Source organism: Anomalospiza imberbis, chromosome 11 (assembly GCF_031753505.1).
Source record: "Anomalospiza imberbis isolate Cuckoo-Finch-1a 21T00152 chromosome 11, ASM3175350v1, whole genome shotgun sequence".
NCBI lineage: Eukaryota > Metazoa > Chordata > Aves > Passeriformes > Viduidae > Anomalospiza > Anomalospiza imberbis.
The window spans coordinates 5354044-5372775 of NC_089691.1; the positions used below are offsets into that span (position 1 = coordinate 5354044).

Genomic DNA, 18732 nt, shown 5'->3' on the forward strand with positions numbered 1-18732 from the left:
CAACCTGTTTGAATGCCCATGTCTATCTTACTTTCTGAACATCAAAACTCTATCATACAAGTTAGAGATAATGAAAATTATTCATTTGCTGCAAATTTCCATGTCCATTTTTGACTGTTTGTTCCTATTTTTGAAGCAGATGTGGGGTTTTGCTTAATTCATGCATTGCTAAGTCTTCTGCACAGTCAACTCCCACATCCTTTCTTGGTAGCTACTCATTTTCTTCGTGTCTAAAATAAAAATTCCATTTGACAAGCCAAAAAAACCCATGAAGAGCAAAGCAAAACCCAGTCTTTTAACAACATTTATTAACTTATTACAACAGGAACCATCTTCTTTGCCTTCTCAGTCTGTGCACCACTCAGCACCCAAGTCACACAAGCAATGTGGGCATGGATTTGAAAACAGCAAATATTGACCACCTTCAATCCCAGGGCAGAACTGAGTCTGCTGACAGTGAGCTACCACAGGCTGAGCCAGAGTGTTCTCAGCACCAATAAATACTCAAGGAACAGCATCAATCAAAAGAAATAAATTTGCTTTCTGATTCTTGTCTCCAGAGGAAAAATGTACAGGATGCAAATAAAAAATATTCTAAATTATCACATAATCCAGAAGGAAACTTATTAAAAAGGTGACGACATCTGCTCCTTTTCTGTAGATATATTTTGAAGCACATTTCTTGTGCTCATAACACAATTGCAAATACTGAACTCGGCTCCGTATTCCATCTGAGAGCTCAGATGTGCTCTGAGCTGGCTCACTGTGCCCCAGCCACGGGATGCAGGAACTGTCTCAAAGCAGCAGCATCCCTCTTTTCTGTAAACACAAACAGCACTGCCAAAATAAAACACTGCCCCTGCACAAGCCTCGTGTTTTACCATCAGCTCAACATGAAAAGCTGTTTCAGATACTACATAAAGATAGGCTAATCCTTTCTCACTCTACATTGTTCTTCTCACCAGCTAATTTTATTCATAATATTCTCTGCAAAACCACAGCACCTTTATGTATTGGGTAAGATTTACTTCATAATTGCTAATTAAAGGAGTTAAGACTGTAAAGTTGATAAACAAAATACTACCTTAAGCAGTGGGAATTAGGGGACCTAATACCAGATTAAGAACGTTAATACAGCTTTGGTTCTGAGAGGATGGTCCCAGATCTGTCCTGCCCTTTGGCAAGCTGGTAACTTTTTAAGTGCCATCTGAAATCAGGAATCAGTTTTAAGTCTGGAAAAGAGAAAGTTACTCTTCCAGAAGATAGCTGAGTTGTATCAGCAACACCAAAGGTGATGAAGTAGTTATTCTATGTCATCTAACTAAAAATGTACAGATTTATTTAAATTCCTAGCATACCAACTGGGGGGTTTATTTTAGGTGTAGAATTTGGCTTTCTTTTTAAACATTAACCAACCCTTAGAAGACAAAGGCCTAAATTCCATTATGTTAATTTACTCTAATAACAAGCCTCCTTCAACATGCCCTCAAATTGATTTTTAATGGTTTTTAATTCAAAGAGATAAAATAAGCAACTATTCATGCCCTTTTGACACTTTAATTAGCGCCAATCTATATCATGGACCTAATTAAACATGGGGGGTGGGGGGAGAGAGGAGAGGGGAAGGGAGGAAAGGTCAGTGTGTGCCAGGCAGAATTTCCACTGCAGCAGCTCTGCTCCTCAGCCTGGGAGAGCTGCTGGAATGGGGTAACCCCACACACCCCACACGAGCCTGGGCTGCCTCCACCGCTGCATCTGCTGCTTGTGGTGCAGCTTACAGGGGCTAGATGAGCTGTGCTTTCAATCATTTTGATCTCCCAATGTTTCTGTTGCCTCTTTTCTCCTGGTTCCCATGGCAACCCCCACGTTGTGGTGTGACTGCAATGCTGCTGCAGACGCAGCCCCGTCACCGTCACCGCGCTCGGACGCGGCGGCGCAGCCCTGACCTCCAAGGCTGGCACACACCCCACTAAAAACCCTGCTCTAGCTCCCTTCCACGGCCCAGGCACCCTGCTTAAATTCCTCATCTCACCAACAATCCCTGCAGCCCGCAGCCAGGGAGAAGGGAAGCTTCCACTTTCCTTCTCTCTGCACAGATCCTTGGGAATATTCTAACATTTCCTGGCACAAAGTACTTTTGTAGGGCATCAGCACTCAGGATCCGTTTCAATCCACAAACATCAATACGTTTGCATTCCTGTGACAGTGGCAGACATTCAACACACTGCTCATGTCACAGATTTATCAGCTGCCCAATAAAATCGTGCCGGAGTTGCTTAGTGAACTGGCATTTAGGGGGTTTATTTCATAAGCTTTTCCTTGAAGGAAAAAATAAGCTTTTGGTGACCCTTCAGAGGGACTGGAAAGGTACCTCTGCATTCATGGCATCATCAGCAATCTCTGCACAAGAGGCTCAGAGAGGAAACGGCAAAATTAAGGCGCAGCAGAACACAAGCCAACAAAATCCAGTGAACAAGCCTCCAAATTCACTTCTAATCCTCAGCCATGTCTGATAACAGACAGTAATAAAACCTTCTTTAAATTAGACAAACACAAGGCTAACCCTGCAGCAATTTTTTCCACCTCCTGCTGTAGGCAATGGCACTAATTTGGATTTTTCCTCGGGAAATGTTGCCATCTAGTGACTCCACGTTGCTGTACACATCACAGTTGCTACTAGAGGGAGGATCTCATTTGTAGTCACGATTCCTCAGTAAGAAAAGTGTGGCTGATGACTCAAAAAGAAGAGTTACAACTGCATGGTGATACTAAAGAAAAGAAAAAAATGAAAAAAATCTACACAGACCATAAATTTAAAACTGTTCCGATGAAATGTATTAATATTAACAAATGAAGAAAGAAAATGTCCTGAGACTTTCCATAAAACAAAAATAAGCAGCAAAAGAAGGAAAAGGGACTCACTGATTTTCTTCAATTGCTCTACAATCCTGTTATGATTTAAAATTCTGTTGCCCTGCTGCAGACTCAGATTCCTCATGTGAGCAAAAATGACCAGTTCAGTAAAATAAACATTTTCTTTCTATTGTGGATGGGCTCCACAGCCCATCCCTGCACAGCCTCGGGGTTTCTGACACAAACAGGCATCATTCCTGATCACATCTCACCTTTCCACAGGTGGAAGACAGTTTTGTCATCAAAGATTAAAAGGACCAGGATGAAAAGCTTCTCCAAAGCTTGATGGGCTCAATGAACACATAAGAAGACACCTGGGCTCACCCAGGAGCTGCAGGGAGTGTGTGCAAAACTCTCACTTCAACTGCACTCCCAGAAATGTGCTGTGGGTGGCATTTCCAGCAAGAACTAAGAGCTTAAGTGATGGAAGTCAGGAAAATAATACCTTCAACCATACATCAAGTTCTTTATTACAACCTTACTACCTGAATTCTTCAACGGTGAGAAGATGCCAGAACAAAAGGTTTGGCTTCTTTGAAGTCCCTGAGTGTCTCCCATCACTGCTTTCCTTCCACTGATGCTCATTTTTCCACTACTCCAAGTGCTGCACATCTTATGCAAACAATGTCAGAACTGCACAATGTCTTTAACATTAGAAACTTGGCAACATTTACAGGTCAATGTTTCAGGAGTTACTGAAGGAAAACTTTAAGTGAGGGAGGTTTAAAAGAAAGAAAAAAAGAGTTCAAAGCTGATGTTTAAATACAGAGTCTTTTCTATCAGTCTGCAAGAATGGAAATATAACATCCACAGCCAGAAGGATGAGCTACAACAGTTTGGAATTCTCATTATAAGTTGTACAGATTTATTGCTTACAGTAACTTATAAATTTTCAATTTACACCAACTTTGAACACTGATTACAGGAATTAGTCCTATATTGCAATTATAATCTAAGGTGGCCTGGTTTAGTCTGTGGGTACATAAAAAATGCTCTTTCAACACAGCATTTGAGAAAATGATGGTGACAACAATTAAGGCTGAAATCCAGACAGCACCTTGGTGCTGTATCCAACTCTCCTTAAAAAGAGAATAGAAAGCCAAGGTCTGACAAGCCTGGATTTCACAGCAGCCAAATCTGCCTCTCTTCATCTTAAATACAGCAGTAGTGGGTGCCTGAATGCCAAACAGAAAATAACCTTTTTAATTTAAATTTTCTTTAAATAAGATCTCAGTTACGCAGTAAAGAACATCCAGTAAGGGAACTTCAATTAAAGGCTGAAGCACAGCCCCCTAAATACTGTTCCAATTGTGCATTTTCATCAACGTCCAACACAAGTTAATTCCCAGTCTGACTGCAATAAGGATGCGACAGAGCAGAGAGGGTTTCTTGGCTTCTGGTTTTACAAAAAATGCTGGCACATTACTCATGCAACCATTATTGGAAGTGATAGTTAAATTCATTTTGAAAAATGAAAATAGAGTTACTGGTTTTAATAAATTTTGAATGACTGTGGCCTTATAAGTTGGGTAATTCACTAAAAAACTAATTAGAAATGCAATCAGGTTGCAAAGTTTGTCCAAGTATGCTTAATCTATTTCATCAGAAAGGATATCTATCAAGAGGGCAGCTATTCTTAAGGGACAATATACCTATCAGTCATTTATAGGAATAAAAAAAGCAATGCAGTCAAACCCATTTTGTAAAGGTTAATATAGTCTGAAAAGCATTTATCCCAAATTTTCTCATTTTCAGGACATGCTGAAGCCCCAGAGAGTCCAAAAATAAATTTTTTAAAAGCTACATATTATTCCTGTGACACTTTCAGAGATCAAGTCTCTTCAAAAGCAGAAAAAGTAGGTTTTGGGAAGGAAGGAGTTCCCAAAATTTAAATAAATGAATACTGCAGAAGGCCAGCAGTCTCAATGCCAACTTCAGAAGCTACAGCCCAAACAAAACTGGCATCAATGGAGAACACATGAAGAAAACCTCAAAAACACTCCCTAATTTTTTTATAAAAGCTGGATTTTAAAAGCCAGCTTCAAGATTACCCAGTATTCAAATTACTATCACACAGTGACAGAAATCACACAGTGGAAATACATATTATTTATTAATAATTCTGTGATCATACATCTCTACTTGTAGCTATATTACCAACAAAAAGTTTCCCAGAATCCTTAACATCACATGGCTTTAAGAGGAGTCCTGAGGAATCAGTTTTATGTTCAATTATGGAATTGTGTTTAGACTCAGGAACTGCCTAAAGGACAAACGTCTCCTGTAATTCCAAGCATTTTGAAAATTGCCAAATGATGTCATTGCCTGCTCTTCTCACCCAACCTTTGCTACAGCAGCTCCAACACTGGCTTCCACTTGTATCCCCTGTACTCAGCACTTTAAAAAAGTACCACTGAAACCCAAATATGTGCATGTTCAAACTGATCAGTAATTCTTCCTAATTAGTGTCTCCTGGATGAATGGAGGCCACTTAGCAGCTTCTTCCCGAAGCTCTGCTTCTGGAAAAGCAAACCCCATCCATTCCAGCACTTCTTAACAGGATCATTACATTTTTTCTTCTGTTCATGTGAAAATTAAGTATGCAGGTCTACTGTCATCCCAACAGTGAAAGCATCTTGAGGAAGCTAATTAAAGCTAAGAACAAACACTTTCACCCCCTCTCCAGCTTATTTTTGCCCCAATGGAGGATCACAGTATGTTCTGCTGTGGAAAACAGAAAACAGCACTTACTAATCCCTAAACTCTCCTGACAGAGCCAGACTGGGCATGTGCTGCTTGGCAAAGCCAGGCTGCAGCATTTCAGGGCAGGTTCTATTCTGGATCACTGACTTTCCCCACAGATCCCTGGATTTACACTGCCTGCACCACGTCAGCAGTTATGCAAAAGCTGCTCATGGAGAATTTAACTGCCAGCTACTGTCCATGAAAAAAAGGCAGCACAAGCTGTAATTGCTCACTGAAGGTTGAGTCACCTTCTTTACAAGAGGCAAATGAGGTGGGAGAGGGGTGGAATCCCAGCTCTCCCTGCAGTCCTCATAAGGAAAGACTGAATGAGGTTGTAATCTCCAAGTTTTCCTCACTCACTGGGAGGTCTCAGCCTCCCAGGCACAAGTGAGGATAACAAGAAGTGAAATAAAAATGCAGCTTATGAAGGTTCAGAAGATAAGGCCCTTTTGTTACCAACACACCACAAACCCAGGACTGACTCGCTAAAAGGCCACCAGCACCAACAGTTCCCTTTGACTGCACTTAAAAATACATTTAAGTTGTTATCTAAAGCTCATCTGCTGTTTTCTACACAAATCTCACACAAGTATTTTTCACACTCCCCATATACATGTCAAGATTTCATTTCTGCCATTAGTAGAATTTTTTTCTTTAAAACTGTGTAACTGAGTTTACCTACAACAAATAGGGCAGCTGGGTTGAGCTTTTTGTGGCTGTTTGGGGGGGAGCGTGCGTGTGGATTTTTTTCTTCTAATGCACCTATGATGAAGTAATCAACCTTATCTGTAATAACTAGATGAAAAAACCCACAACTTGTCTAAAAATTAGTTTAATTTGGAACAATATATGCACAGCACTAAGCTGCCTCTATTACTGTCTCAGGTGGAGCCTTTTGGGAAGCACGTCCTTGCTTCTGCAGGAGGATTCTGCTCTGCAGTTTCTCTCATGCTGAATTGTTTAGGTTTGCATAACATGATTGGAGGGCACTTTTAATGACCCTGCAGTGTATTTCCCTGTAAAATACTAGGGAATATTCAATCTTGATAAAACTGAGATAGAACACTGTTTAGAACTGGTCCCAGTAGCACTGGCTGAAAGAGTGGAAATATGAAGCAGAGTGAGCACAGGAACAGTGGAATAGCTTTGGAGAGCTCCAAGACACACCCCCTACACCCCCAACTCCAGGGAAAGGAATAAATCAGATTTGTGCAGGACACTTTACCAGTAGCACTGGGCATTATTCTCCAGCAGCTTCTCCACCATGTGCTCCACCCTGACAAACCAGCTGGGCACAGCTTTGTAGATCAGCGGAGTATCTGACCTGTGCAGGGAAGGGAATAAAACAAACAAAAACACTTTTAAATGCTGCATTACATATATAGTGCTCTTTAATATTTCTTTTTGAACGTGACAGTCCCCTTTCCACAGACTGAGCTCACTGCTGCTGAAATATTATCACAGATAAAGGTTGGGATTTGTTTGGTTTGTTAAATTACATAAACTGTTACACTTATGTGAGCTACTATTTTGAAATCCAGTCCTGAAAAAAAAAAAAACTTTACAGCCTTCAAACACAGTAATTCAAGGAATTTGTATAGCAAGAGCAATCATGAGAATGTTCAAACAATACTTGAATTTGAAATTTGTGCTCCTACATAGTACAACATGATGAACTTCAGTAACTATTAAAATGAGTCATATTTCAGTCTTCCACATGAGCTCATTCTGCATCACTTTTCATGTGTACATGAGCCTGAAAAGCCAGGGGACATTATGCTGTGATTTTACTACTTGCATTTAAAATAATAATCACAAATCATAAAGAAGTAACAGCACCTAGGGTTAACCAGAAAAAAGTTCCATTCCAGGAGGAGAGGGAAAGCAAGAAAAAAGCATATAAAAGAATTTTTAAGTATATTTTAACATATTCCTTAATTCAATAAGCACTAAAAGAAAATCTTTATGGGAGGAGAGCAGTTTCACAACTTGGGAATGCTTAGAAATGGAAACACAACTGGCCAGAGCAGAGATTGAGCAATTCCCTAAATTACTTGGGAAAATCAGTATCTCCAAGCATCTGACTGCAGTGTCCCATCCCAGTCTGATTTATCAGTTCCATAATAACTGCTTAAGGTCTTGAATAACTGTTCAGGCAGCACATCCTTCTAAAGGATCCTGGGAGCCAACACTGGGCACAGGTCACTAGCAGGAGCTCAGACATTTCTAATCCTTCACACCCATCCCATTATTCCATGATGAAGAGGGAGAAGAGCCCTAGGGGACAGGATGTGTCTATGGATACAGAGAAGCAAACAACGCTGAGACAAGAAGCTCATTCTTCTTTAGCATCAATCCACCCCACAAAACGTTTCTGAAAAATATTACTGTTGTTTAAGTCACTTTAGTTCAGAACTTGGCAATACACAAAACTTCACCAGCAAAAACCCTGAGAATTCCTGTTATCTCCCATGTGCAGTCAGCACTACAAACAGCCAAAATTTAATCCATTTTACTTATATCCACAGCAAGAACACATTTGAAATCCACCAAGTACTGCAGACTGTGATGTAAATTAAAATTGCTACTGTGCCAGCACTTGCTAAAGGTGCACCTGCCTGACCCACAAAAGAAAGAAAACCCACAGCAAAGGTTGCTCAGACCTTGAAAGCTGAACTCACAGTGCACAAAGCCCAACAACAGAAAACACGTTGTTTCTTTTAACACTGTATTTCAAAAGACTTTTCATCTTACCTATAACCTGTATGTTTCCATGTGCTATAACCTTAAAGGAAATGGTGAAAGCTCAAAGTAATAATAATGTAGTTGTGTCCTAGCTATTAAATGCAAACCTGCTGATGGTTTGCTACACAAATTGAAGTCCTAACAACGAAAAAAATGGGAACAGTTCAGTTCATTCCTCACACAGCAGCAAGATCCCAGTAAAAAAGAAAGCATTCCCCAAGCTACAAGGTGTTTTGGTTTCTCTGAGTATCTTGTTTCAGATGTGCTGAAGAATGATAAATTACCATCACAAGATCTCAAGTAACTGGAAATATTGAGAATAAAAAAATTAATATTGATAATTTCTCACATGGTCTTAACATGTTGGGAAAGGAAGGCTGGGACAATGGTGGCAGCCCAGCTCTGTGAGCAGAGCAGCAGGTGGGGCTGGCTGGTCCAGGGGCACTGAGTGGCTTCAGGCAGGGAGGACCATGACAACGGCCCAGCAGGGGAACCACCACCCACCCAACACCGAGGTTGTAACACCTGATAACCACTCCAAGCACCCACAGGGCTCTGCTCCTCCTACATGAAGGCAACAATAAAGGGGAGAGGGCAAAGTTTCCCTGAATATTTTTCTTCTGGCTGTACTACACCAAGCAGTGCCTCAGCAGGAGACTGAAGAGAACAAAACAATAAAATCTGCCCAAGCAGTGACACCTCCCACATTTCTGCCCCTCATGACTGGTGAGAAGGGTGAGGAATCCAGATTCAACAGGATTTTACTGTAGAATCAAATGAGAAATACCCATTGCTGGGTTTTGTTTTCCATCAACACAAGGGGAAAACCATCCAGACAAAGTCTGATACATACAAAGTTCCTGCCTAACCATTCCTCTCTATCCCAACTGACAAAGTTTTGCTCCCCTTACAGACAGATCCTTTAGAAACACATCAGAACAATCAAATCCCATTAACTGTGATCTTACTCCGTTTTCTTGTAATTTAGGAAGGAAATGATCGGTAATTGAGTCCATGCTATAAAGATGCTTCTTGGCTTTGCCTTCTCTGGCTTGGAAAAGTCAAAGTTCCATATTTGCCAGTGGAAGAGCTTCCCAACACTGTTCCCAAAGGAATGGCAGGCAGGAGCTGTGAGGGACACTCCAGCTGCCACATCCAACAGCTGCTGAACTGCTGCTCAGACCACAGAGACACCCAAGATCTCACACGTGCACAGAGCAGTTCTGACCAATGTCCTCCATTTTCAGCAGTTCCTATAAAGACAAATTTAACTGAAAACTATCTACTGTGTCCTTACCATGCTGCTGTGTTTTTCTTATTTTAAAGTTTAGTTGACAGCAAATTACTATACAGAGAAGGACCCTGATTTCATGATATGTAAAAAAAGAAGGCAAATTTCTCAACATCCCAAGGATTTAACAACTGCTTGGTTTCAGGGAAAAGCAGCAGTACATTAAGAAGAGTCTGATTGCAAAGTTTTCTTACATTAATCAAAATAACTTATAGCTATGTTCAAAGTTAAGAACTACTCTTCTACTTTTAGCATATTCCAATTATGGTTTGATTTGTGATGGCAGCGAAATGAGCTTTTCAAGTAGAATCCATTGTTCGGTTCTTCCCACTGGATAATTTGCTGCTAGGTGCTGCCTGCAACTTATCATCCATCAACAAAAATGTCAACAGGGTGGCAGGATTAAGGATCTTCTACAGAATCAGCACTTCTCCATCCCTGCTTTTGTCTCAGAAGGCCACGACTGGATATTTGAGTTGCTATACAACAAAAACACAAGCTTTGCTTGATTTTGGGCCTGCCATTTTTCAAAAACTGTCCCAAATCATCAAGGATGTAACACTTGAAGAGCAATTTCCCTTCTTCTTCTAGGCAGCTGCTAGAAATAAACCAATTTTGCTGTTCAAGAGCAAGCAAAGGTTATTTTTGCTATAAATTAAAGATAAATGTACCCTGCTAGAACACTTCACCTGGCAGAGTCAGAGCCAGACAGAGAGATGAGCTTTTATCACAGCTATTTCAGTACAGGTGCTGTATACATCAGATAGGACTGAAAATCTTCAAACTATTTCAGATAATTAAATTAGATATTTTAATTTAAGTGTGTCTTTGCTCATAATAAGAATTTAATACTCTACTAAAAGATTACTGAGGATTTTTTTTTAATTTGATATTGTTTGGTGATTTTTTACAACAGCAATTGTAGAAATTCCAAACCTGGGAGGACACTAATAAAAACAAGCTTCATTTCTAGATTAAATCTGTCTAGCCTGTATTCCTGAAAACCAAAACTTGTTTGTTCACTGATCCTGCAGGCCCATGGAGAATTCCACATGGAGACTTCCCCCAGAGACATCCACCTAGGGAGATGTTTCCACATTTTAAGCAGCTGGGCTTCTTTCAAAGAAATAAATCATCTTACAAGGTTCAAAAGAGCTATATTTTAGTAATTTTATTCAAAACATACAAAGCTTTAACACAAACATCTAAAGACCTTCTGTGATATGCTTATTTGGATACAATTCAAAAGGTATCAAAAAATCCTTTCCCATCACTCAGCTGCTTAAGAAATAACCTTTTTACAAGAGGTGGTTAGTTAGAAGCTCTACACTGAGAAATGAGCAACACAAACCACAAAAACACACATTTAAAATCATACACAGAAACTAAATTTCAGCACTACACCTAAATTCATTAGTTTTATGGCAAAAAAAAATTCCTTGACGACTAAACCAAAACTGGAGCTCTCCTGAATTAATAATCTCGGTTTACGTTACTTTTACTTTTGTCAGGAAAATTAAGCAAGAGAGGGGGAAAATATGGGAGAAAGGTGAAAAATTTCTCTGTTAGAAAGCTCAGCTCAAGGCAGGTGCGGGTGTGTGCTTACCTCCAGCAGAAGGGGTAGCTGTGCTGGAAGGTGGTGCTGTGGATCAGCCGGCCCTTCTCCTTCAGCCATCTGATAATGTGCTTATCTGCATCCTAAAAACACACATTTGCCTTGGAATACACGTTTCACTAAGCTACCACAGGATTTGTCTCAGATACTCAAATTAATTAAAAAAACACTATGCATAACCCAGCATTTACACACACACACAAAGTTGCTATCAAGTTTATGCATTTCCTGCAGGGGCACTGTAAAACACTAAATTTGCCAAGTTATTTGCTCTCCAAACCCTGTTTGTTTACAGTGCCTTCAATGTGTCTCTGCCATATGGATAAATTAAAATTTATAAATTAAAGCATCAGTCCTTTTAATCCCTTAACTCTCTTTCCATATACACACAACTGTGTGTAAAATTCAAATATTCTGAAGGACCAATACAAGCCAGAAACCACATTATTTAATATCCGAATGACTGAGTCTTCTAATTTTGTGGCAGGAAATCACATAGTGCTTTTTACCTAATATTTAAACTTCCTGATACCACATTCCTCTAAAGTGACTGAATTTCAGAATTTGAAGCATATTTCACAGTACCTCACCATTAACTGGGATTTACGTGCTAATATGGAAGTGAAAGCTGGATGTTGATAATTTAAGACAATCCACTGAACATACAAGTGTCAATATGACATTAAGGGAAAAAATATACAAATACCTATGAGTGAAAAATTCAGTACCATAAGAAGATTTTCCAAGAGCTTTAAATTCAGATTTTTACCAGCAGGAAGCTAAACATGGAGCCTCCAGTGTCCTCTTATTTGTCTTAATGCATAAAGCAGGAAGGAAAGATAGCTGATTGAATCCTCAACTTAATTGGAAAAGACTTTAAAATCTTGTATTGCATTTGTTTACAGGAACGTGCTTTGCTATCAAACTGTAGCAGCAGGGCTAAAAGCAATTTGTTTTCTCAGGACATGGAATTTAAGAGGCACTCCCTGCTAGGGATTTGTATCTGGAGCAATGTGCAGCTCCTGTGGGTTCCTTTTCCAGGGATTCTCCTGCATCTACTGGCAAGTAAATTCCCACTGCAACACAGCCCACAAGTGGGGAAATGACTGCATTTCTCCCTTCTAGGGGGTCACGTTACATCAACTGGCTGGGAGAAACTTAATGATGGCACCTGGAAATTCAGAGTTATCCAGAGGTGAGGGAGGCCCTGCAGATGTGCCTGGAGACTCTGGACATGACATTTCTGTCAGTAAAAAGCTCAGAGTGAGAGAGAATCTCTCTGGAGCAGCTGCAAACAGGATACTCCTCTGCCCTCTCACCACAGATCGACAACATTACTTGCATTTCAACTTTTTTCTCAGCTGCTTAATAAACAATTCCAACCTTGTTGCAAATGTTAAAACACATTTTAATTTCACCCAGATACCAGTCACATTGAAAACAAGCCCACACAGGGAAAGGAAAGAAAGCTTCTACCATATATAAAATGTATCTTGAATAAAGTAGTAATTTACTGTCTCCAGGCCCACTGACCTTCACATACTGCCCAGCAAAGTCAGCCACTTCTGCTGTGAAGCAGCCTGATGCATCAACAGGACACACAGGCACAGAGTCCTTCTGAATGATATTAAAATCCATGCAGACTCTGTAATCATCCTGCAAAAGAGACAAGCACCAAGCTGTAAGAATACAAAATACTGGGTAAGAGATCCATCCCTCAAAACAGAAATTAAATACTGAACAGAAAATGTGATGGCTGGACAAGAATAGCAAAATACTCAACCTTCACTAATCCCAAATACTTAGGAGAAAGTCCTTTTTTATAGGATTGTAGTTTTAGTCATGCAGAAAATTTTGATTTCTTCAGACTGTCACCTAGTACAGGGGATATGTGCATGTTTTTCTCTGCACATCAATGCATATACACACACATATGTATTTCACGTGTCTGAGTACACACATACACACATGGAGTGAACAGCTTCAGGCAACCATTGCCTGGCAAAGGAACTCCAACCACTCCATCCTGCTCCTGTCCCAGCCAGAGCCGGGATCTGCCCAGCTCTCCAGCCAACAGAGCATTTTTCAGAAAGCAGGTTGTTTTAATCAATCTAATTCTGGCATTTCACATAAGCAGTCCCATTTTCTGAATGTCTTAACAATCCAAAGGCTTTAAACCTGTATTTCTCAATCTTTTTTGGCCCATAGGCAATGCTACTGACCAAGAACCACACATGGACAACATCATATTTTTTTTTCCTGGCCAGTCTCCACTTAAATTTTTAATTTCCTGTAGCAGTAAGAAGAAAAAAAGTTGCTTCAGACTTTCCTGAACATGACTGAACAAAAACGGCATCAAAGAACAGATTAAAACAAAATGAGTAAGGGGATAGAAAAGTTCAGATTTTACCTTCCAGTCTGAAGTGACAGTAAATCTGTATCTTACCCAGTCACAGCAATGGCTGACAGGATACACAGCAGCTGTTTCACAGGAGCTGCACCTAAGGCACCCACTCAGGCTGCCCAAGGACAGCCCACCAGAGCCAGTGTGTGAATACACATCTCACAGGCCAGTGCTCCACAGCTCCCTGCATTCTCCTCCCCTGGGGCTCACCAACACTTAAAAAGCTTTAGTAACACTTGAATTTGCATACAAATTTTTAATGTGCAATACTGCTGGTGCCTGCTCAGGCTGTGACACACGAGTTTCATAGATCTGTTACTGGTGCACTTTTTGTTCAGTACCTGACACTTTTGGCAAAAGTGATAATGGTTTTTGCTAAGAGGTGCTGAAGGTGAACATTTGACTTTGTGTTTCTGTTGTTTTGTTTGTTCTGTTTGTTTTGTTGGTTGTTTTGTAATCACCTTACAAAATACACCTCAGTCCAGCCAGCTCTGGAGTGCCAGGGCAGGGCTCCCATGGCCTTTGTGGCCTCATCCTGTCCCTTCAGCTCTCCCCACTATCCCTGAGGCTCCCAGCTCCCCCAGGCCAGAGCTGTTCTATTTTAAAGGATGAAATTCATCCACAGACAGGGAAGTTGGCTGCTTCACTGACCAAAGCTTTACACACAGAAACAAATCCCTGCAGCTCCAGCACTGCCACCAGAGCACAGCCCTGTCCAGCAGCTGCAGAGAGCATCACACAATTATTGCCCCTGCCCTTGTCACCCAGCTCCTGCAGTCAGGACACGACTGAGACCAGCCCTTCTCTGCTGGCCTTCCCTCAGAGGCACTGGGAGCTGTGGGGTTTAACAGACAGGCCAGATGACAGAGCTGGTGTCAGCCCTGATTTGGCAGTGGGCTGTTAAAGGCTTTGAAGCAGCAGCCAGCACACACGACAAAGCCTGGCACACTCAGAGCCCTGCTGAGGAAGGCGGCACAGCACACCCTGCCCCGGGCAGCACCGGGCTCAAGGTGCTTCAGCTCCACTCGCAGCACTGCTGCAGCCCGGGGCACACAAAGGGCTGTGCTGCTCTGCCTGTCTGCTCAGCTCCCTGCTCCTGAACAACCTGAACATGAATGCAGTGAGCTGCCATTTGATTCAATCAAGATTTCCCTCAGTAACCACAAGGCAAGAATATATTCAGGCACATACAAGGAATCCACAAGTGCTAAGCTCAAATAAAAGCTAAGATCAGTATCAGTTTTTTACAGGATAGGAGTTACAGTAGTCATTCCTGTACCTCAAAACCCCTCAAAAATTACACACAGAAGTTGTAATATACAAAATTAAGAAGTAGAAACTATTAAACAGCTAATTTTTGAGAAATCAAAAGCTTTTTTATATGAAACTTTAACAAAACAACAGAAAAACAAAGTCAAATGTTCACCTTCAGCACCTCTTAGCAAAAACCATTATCACTTTTGCCAAAAGTGTCAGGTACTGAACAAAAAGTGCACCAGTAACAGATCTATGAAACTTGTGTGTCACAGCCTGAGCAGGCACCAGCAGTATTGCAAATTAAAAACTTGTATGCAAATTCAAGTGTTACTAAAGCTTTTTAAGTTGACTGCAGGTACATCTACATATGATGAAATGCCTGAGCAGCTGAATTTTAGTGTCATGTTAATCTGGAGGTACAATGAGTTTACAGTGTTTTTAATACAGGTTTGTCTTGTTCTGTGAGCTTTAATTTTGATGTCTTTTGAACTGAAATAATAGAGTGCTCTGATATGGTGTGGCAGCTTGTATTTGGCAAAGGTATCACACAAGACAATGAAACTACATCTGGAACTAAATTAAAGTGAATTTTTGCTTTCAATTTTTTTGGAGGCAGATACATTGCTGAGCTATCAGCGATATTGAACATGTATCAGTAAGTAGGATTTTAAATAAATAAATAAATAAATAAAACCCTGACTTTCCAACTTTATTTATCAAAGGGACTCACTTATATTGATGGGAAGGAACAGAGACAAGACTCAAGGCTTATTGTGAAGGACTGTGCTTTATTTCTTCTCCTCTGACCATCCTGGTCCAGTTATTCCTTTTCTATTCACCTTCACCTCAACAGGAAGGTGCAGAGGAGCCAATTAACCAGGAACACAACCCTGTCTGCTACCATGAACCATCTCCCATCTTTCAGCTAAGCCTGTCTAAAGGCCAACATGCAACACCAGCAGTATTCCACACAGAGTCTCCTATATAATAATGACATCCTGAACTCACACCAGCACCTCTGGGAGCTTTTCTGAACAGAAATCATCTGGGGGCTGTCAAAACTGAATTACATGCACCCCAAAAAGAAGTCAGCAGCTTTAAGTGCAACATACACTGTGCACTTTCCTTCTGAAGGCAGCACAGCCAATTGACTCAGCCCCTGTACCAAAAGTTATCTTCTCAACCTCTCCTTAGCTGATGACTGCAGTGTTTCATTTGTGATGTCTGTGCACTTTTTCCTCACACAATGTTTTATGTATTTTTTTTCTCTGTCAAGCATTTAACTGTTACTCTCAGGTTTTTCCTAAAAAAAATGTTTTACAAGTAATTGCTGATTTCCCAGGAGAGAGAAGAGAAAATTCTTTTTCCTCTGTGTTTATAAAACTCAGTGGGCTTATTAAAAAAATCAAATAAAACAGGGCAGATAATCCTTGCTCTAAGAGGTCAGTCAAGCTTTCCAACAAGCTGTTTCCAATAAGTTTAACTGGACTGTGCAAATACACAAACCACTCCTAGAGCAGCCCAGGGAAAACTTCTTCCAGAGCTCCTTCCCTGCTAGCAGCCTCCTCCCCTCCTATCTCCACAGCAAGAGCTCCTGACTCTAAATCAACTCTCACCCCTCTGGAACATCCAAGATTCAGCTCCAGGGGAGAGTCTGAGGAGCAGAAGTGGGACAGGATTTACCCTCCTGAGGACACTTGACCAGCCACCACCATTTTCTTTATTAACTGCTAACACAGCCCACTCTCATTTCCTTTATTCAGAGCTATATTTAGCTGGAACATCTTTTCATATCAGCCATCATCCTGACAAGGGAAACACCACCACAATGGATGTTCCCTTCAGCAAAATGCAGGGAAAAAGGATGGAAGAGGATGGGCTGTTTCACATTAATACAAAGAGGCCTGTTGCTAATGCCAAGTTTCTCTGAAAATTATGACAGAGCTCACGGTCCAAGGATTGCTAATTGCTAGGCACTGCAAGTTTTTTGAGGGCATCTTTGGATAATGGCTGAAGACAGGACACTCTACAAAAAGGACAATGAGCCCAAACTAGTGCATTTAATTCAAGTGTCTAAAAACTGAAATGATTAAATCCATGACAAATTATTCCTCTTAGCCTTAAAAAAGAACAGACTGAGGGAAGGGACAATAAAGACAGAAAAAAAAAAAGAATGGAGTGCAACAGAATCCTTTCACACCAAGGGATAAAGTCTCAGGACAAAAGGAGTGAAAGCATTTTCTCATTCTCTAAAAGCCCAGTGAGTAATGAAATTGAAATGCTGAAGAGGGGCAGTGTGCTGAGCAGAACTGCTGTTCCCAACCAAAATCATCACTTAGCAAAGCCAGCTCTCACTACCAGTGCCACTGATCAGCCCTTCCCAAAGCTACAGCTTCAGACTCGGAGAGAAGCTGAGCTCAATGACATCCAAAAGACCCAGTGGAGAATTCAGCTCACACAGCACCACACAAACCAAAGCAAGGGACACAAAAATCTCCAGCCTAGCACAGGCACCAAGTGGAAGAGCTCATGAGAATACAAAGCTACATGATATTCTTACATTTTTAAGCAGCAAATAGGAAGATTTGCTTGATTGAACATCAATCACCCTGAGAGAGTCCCCAGGAGCTGGAAAGCCAAGCAATGTGTGCTGGCCAGAATTAGCATTACAGAGGTGTAGTTCATACTTACAGCACCAAAATAGGGAGCCTGATGGACAACTCCTGTGCCTTCCTCCTCCTTCACATAACCATCCACTACCACAGTAAAGGCACCTTTTTCTTTGCACTGGAACACGAAAATATGGTTTTATATAGAGATATATTTACGCACATACAGCAAAACAGAGCTGTTCAGAACCTGGCAGAGCCACAAGCCACACAAAAGAGGGAAGAACTGCATCAAAAATCAGTGACACAGTAAAATGTGACATCCCTAACATGACTTAATGACTTTCCATAGCCCAGACACCTGTGTACTTCATTTAAAGAGTGTCAAGTGTGATTAAATCTCACACCTCTCCAGAAGGCTTCCAAGTCCATTACTCTTCAAGCCACAGATCTTCACACAGTCCTGTGCTTAACAGACTGCAAATCAATACACTCCTGAATGTGAGGACACAACCAAGAAAGGTACAGAAGTTTCCCTGCATTTTTCTATGTCCCCTATACCTCTGAATTAAATAAAAAAATCTGCTTTTATATTCACATATTTTCTTTATTTCCTCCAGAGAATAAGAGCATGGTAAATACCAACTAAAAACAGAGAGAAGAGAAAACCCAGAAAAAATTGCTAAGAAAAGATATGACAATTTTCAGTGTGTTCAGTATACAGATAATGAAAAATAAACAGTTATTTACTATTCCTTAAAATAAAAATAGCAAAAAAAAATTACTGGAGTCACAGCTGAACCAAATATGTTACAAAATATTACGTTTGGCTTGTTCTGAAGGGAGCTATTTTGAGATAAGATCTCCATTCTAAATAAAAAACTGTAGATGCCCCCATCTGCTCCTTACAAGTACAGCAGGACTCCCAACATTTATCCATTCCAAACCTCAGATGCACAGTGCAGCTTTCCAGCTTCAGCTGTATTTGACTTGCCTCTAGAAATACCAGAGCTTGCTCCCTACAGAGGTTTTCCCACCTTTGCTGACTCCTGCACATCTTTCAGAACAGGCAGTGTCCCAAATGGCCAAATCCCTTACAGGAGTTCCCAGCTGCCTGGCCAGCAGTGCTGCACCTCTCCTCTTTGAAAAATGT

At 40.8% G+C, this 18732-nt stretch overlaps 1 protein-coding gene across 4 annotated transcripts in view; it reads right to left on the reverse strand.

Annotated features, from left to right (window-relative positions):
* IARS1 (isoleucyl-tRNA synthetase 1) overlaps positions 1–18732 on the reverse strand; it is a 93725-nt gene that overhangs the window by 50512 nt on the left and 24481 nt on the right. For all 4 annotated transcript variants that reach the window (XM_068201518.1, XM_068201519.1, XM_068201516.1 and 1 more), the window contains exons 11-14: positions 17662–17757; positions 12843–12965; positions 11301–11392; positions 6884–6982 (exon numbers count right to left, since the gene is read on the reverse strand). In XM_068201518.1, the coding sequence (XP_068057619.1) occupies positions 6884–6982; positions 11301–11392; positions 12843–12965; positions 17662–17757 (410 nt within the window). The remainder of the gene's footprint in view (positions 1–6883; positions 6983–11300; positions 11393–12842; positions 12966–17661; positions 17758–18732) is intronic.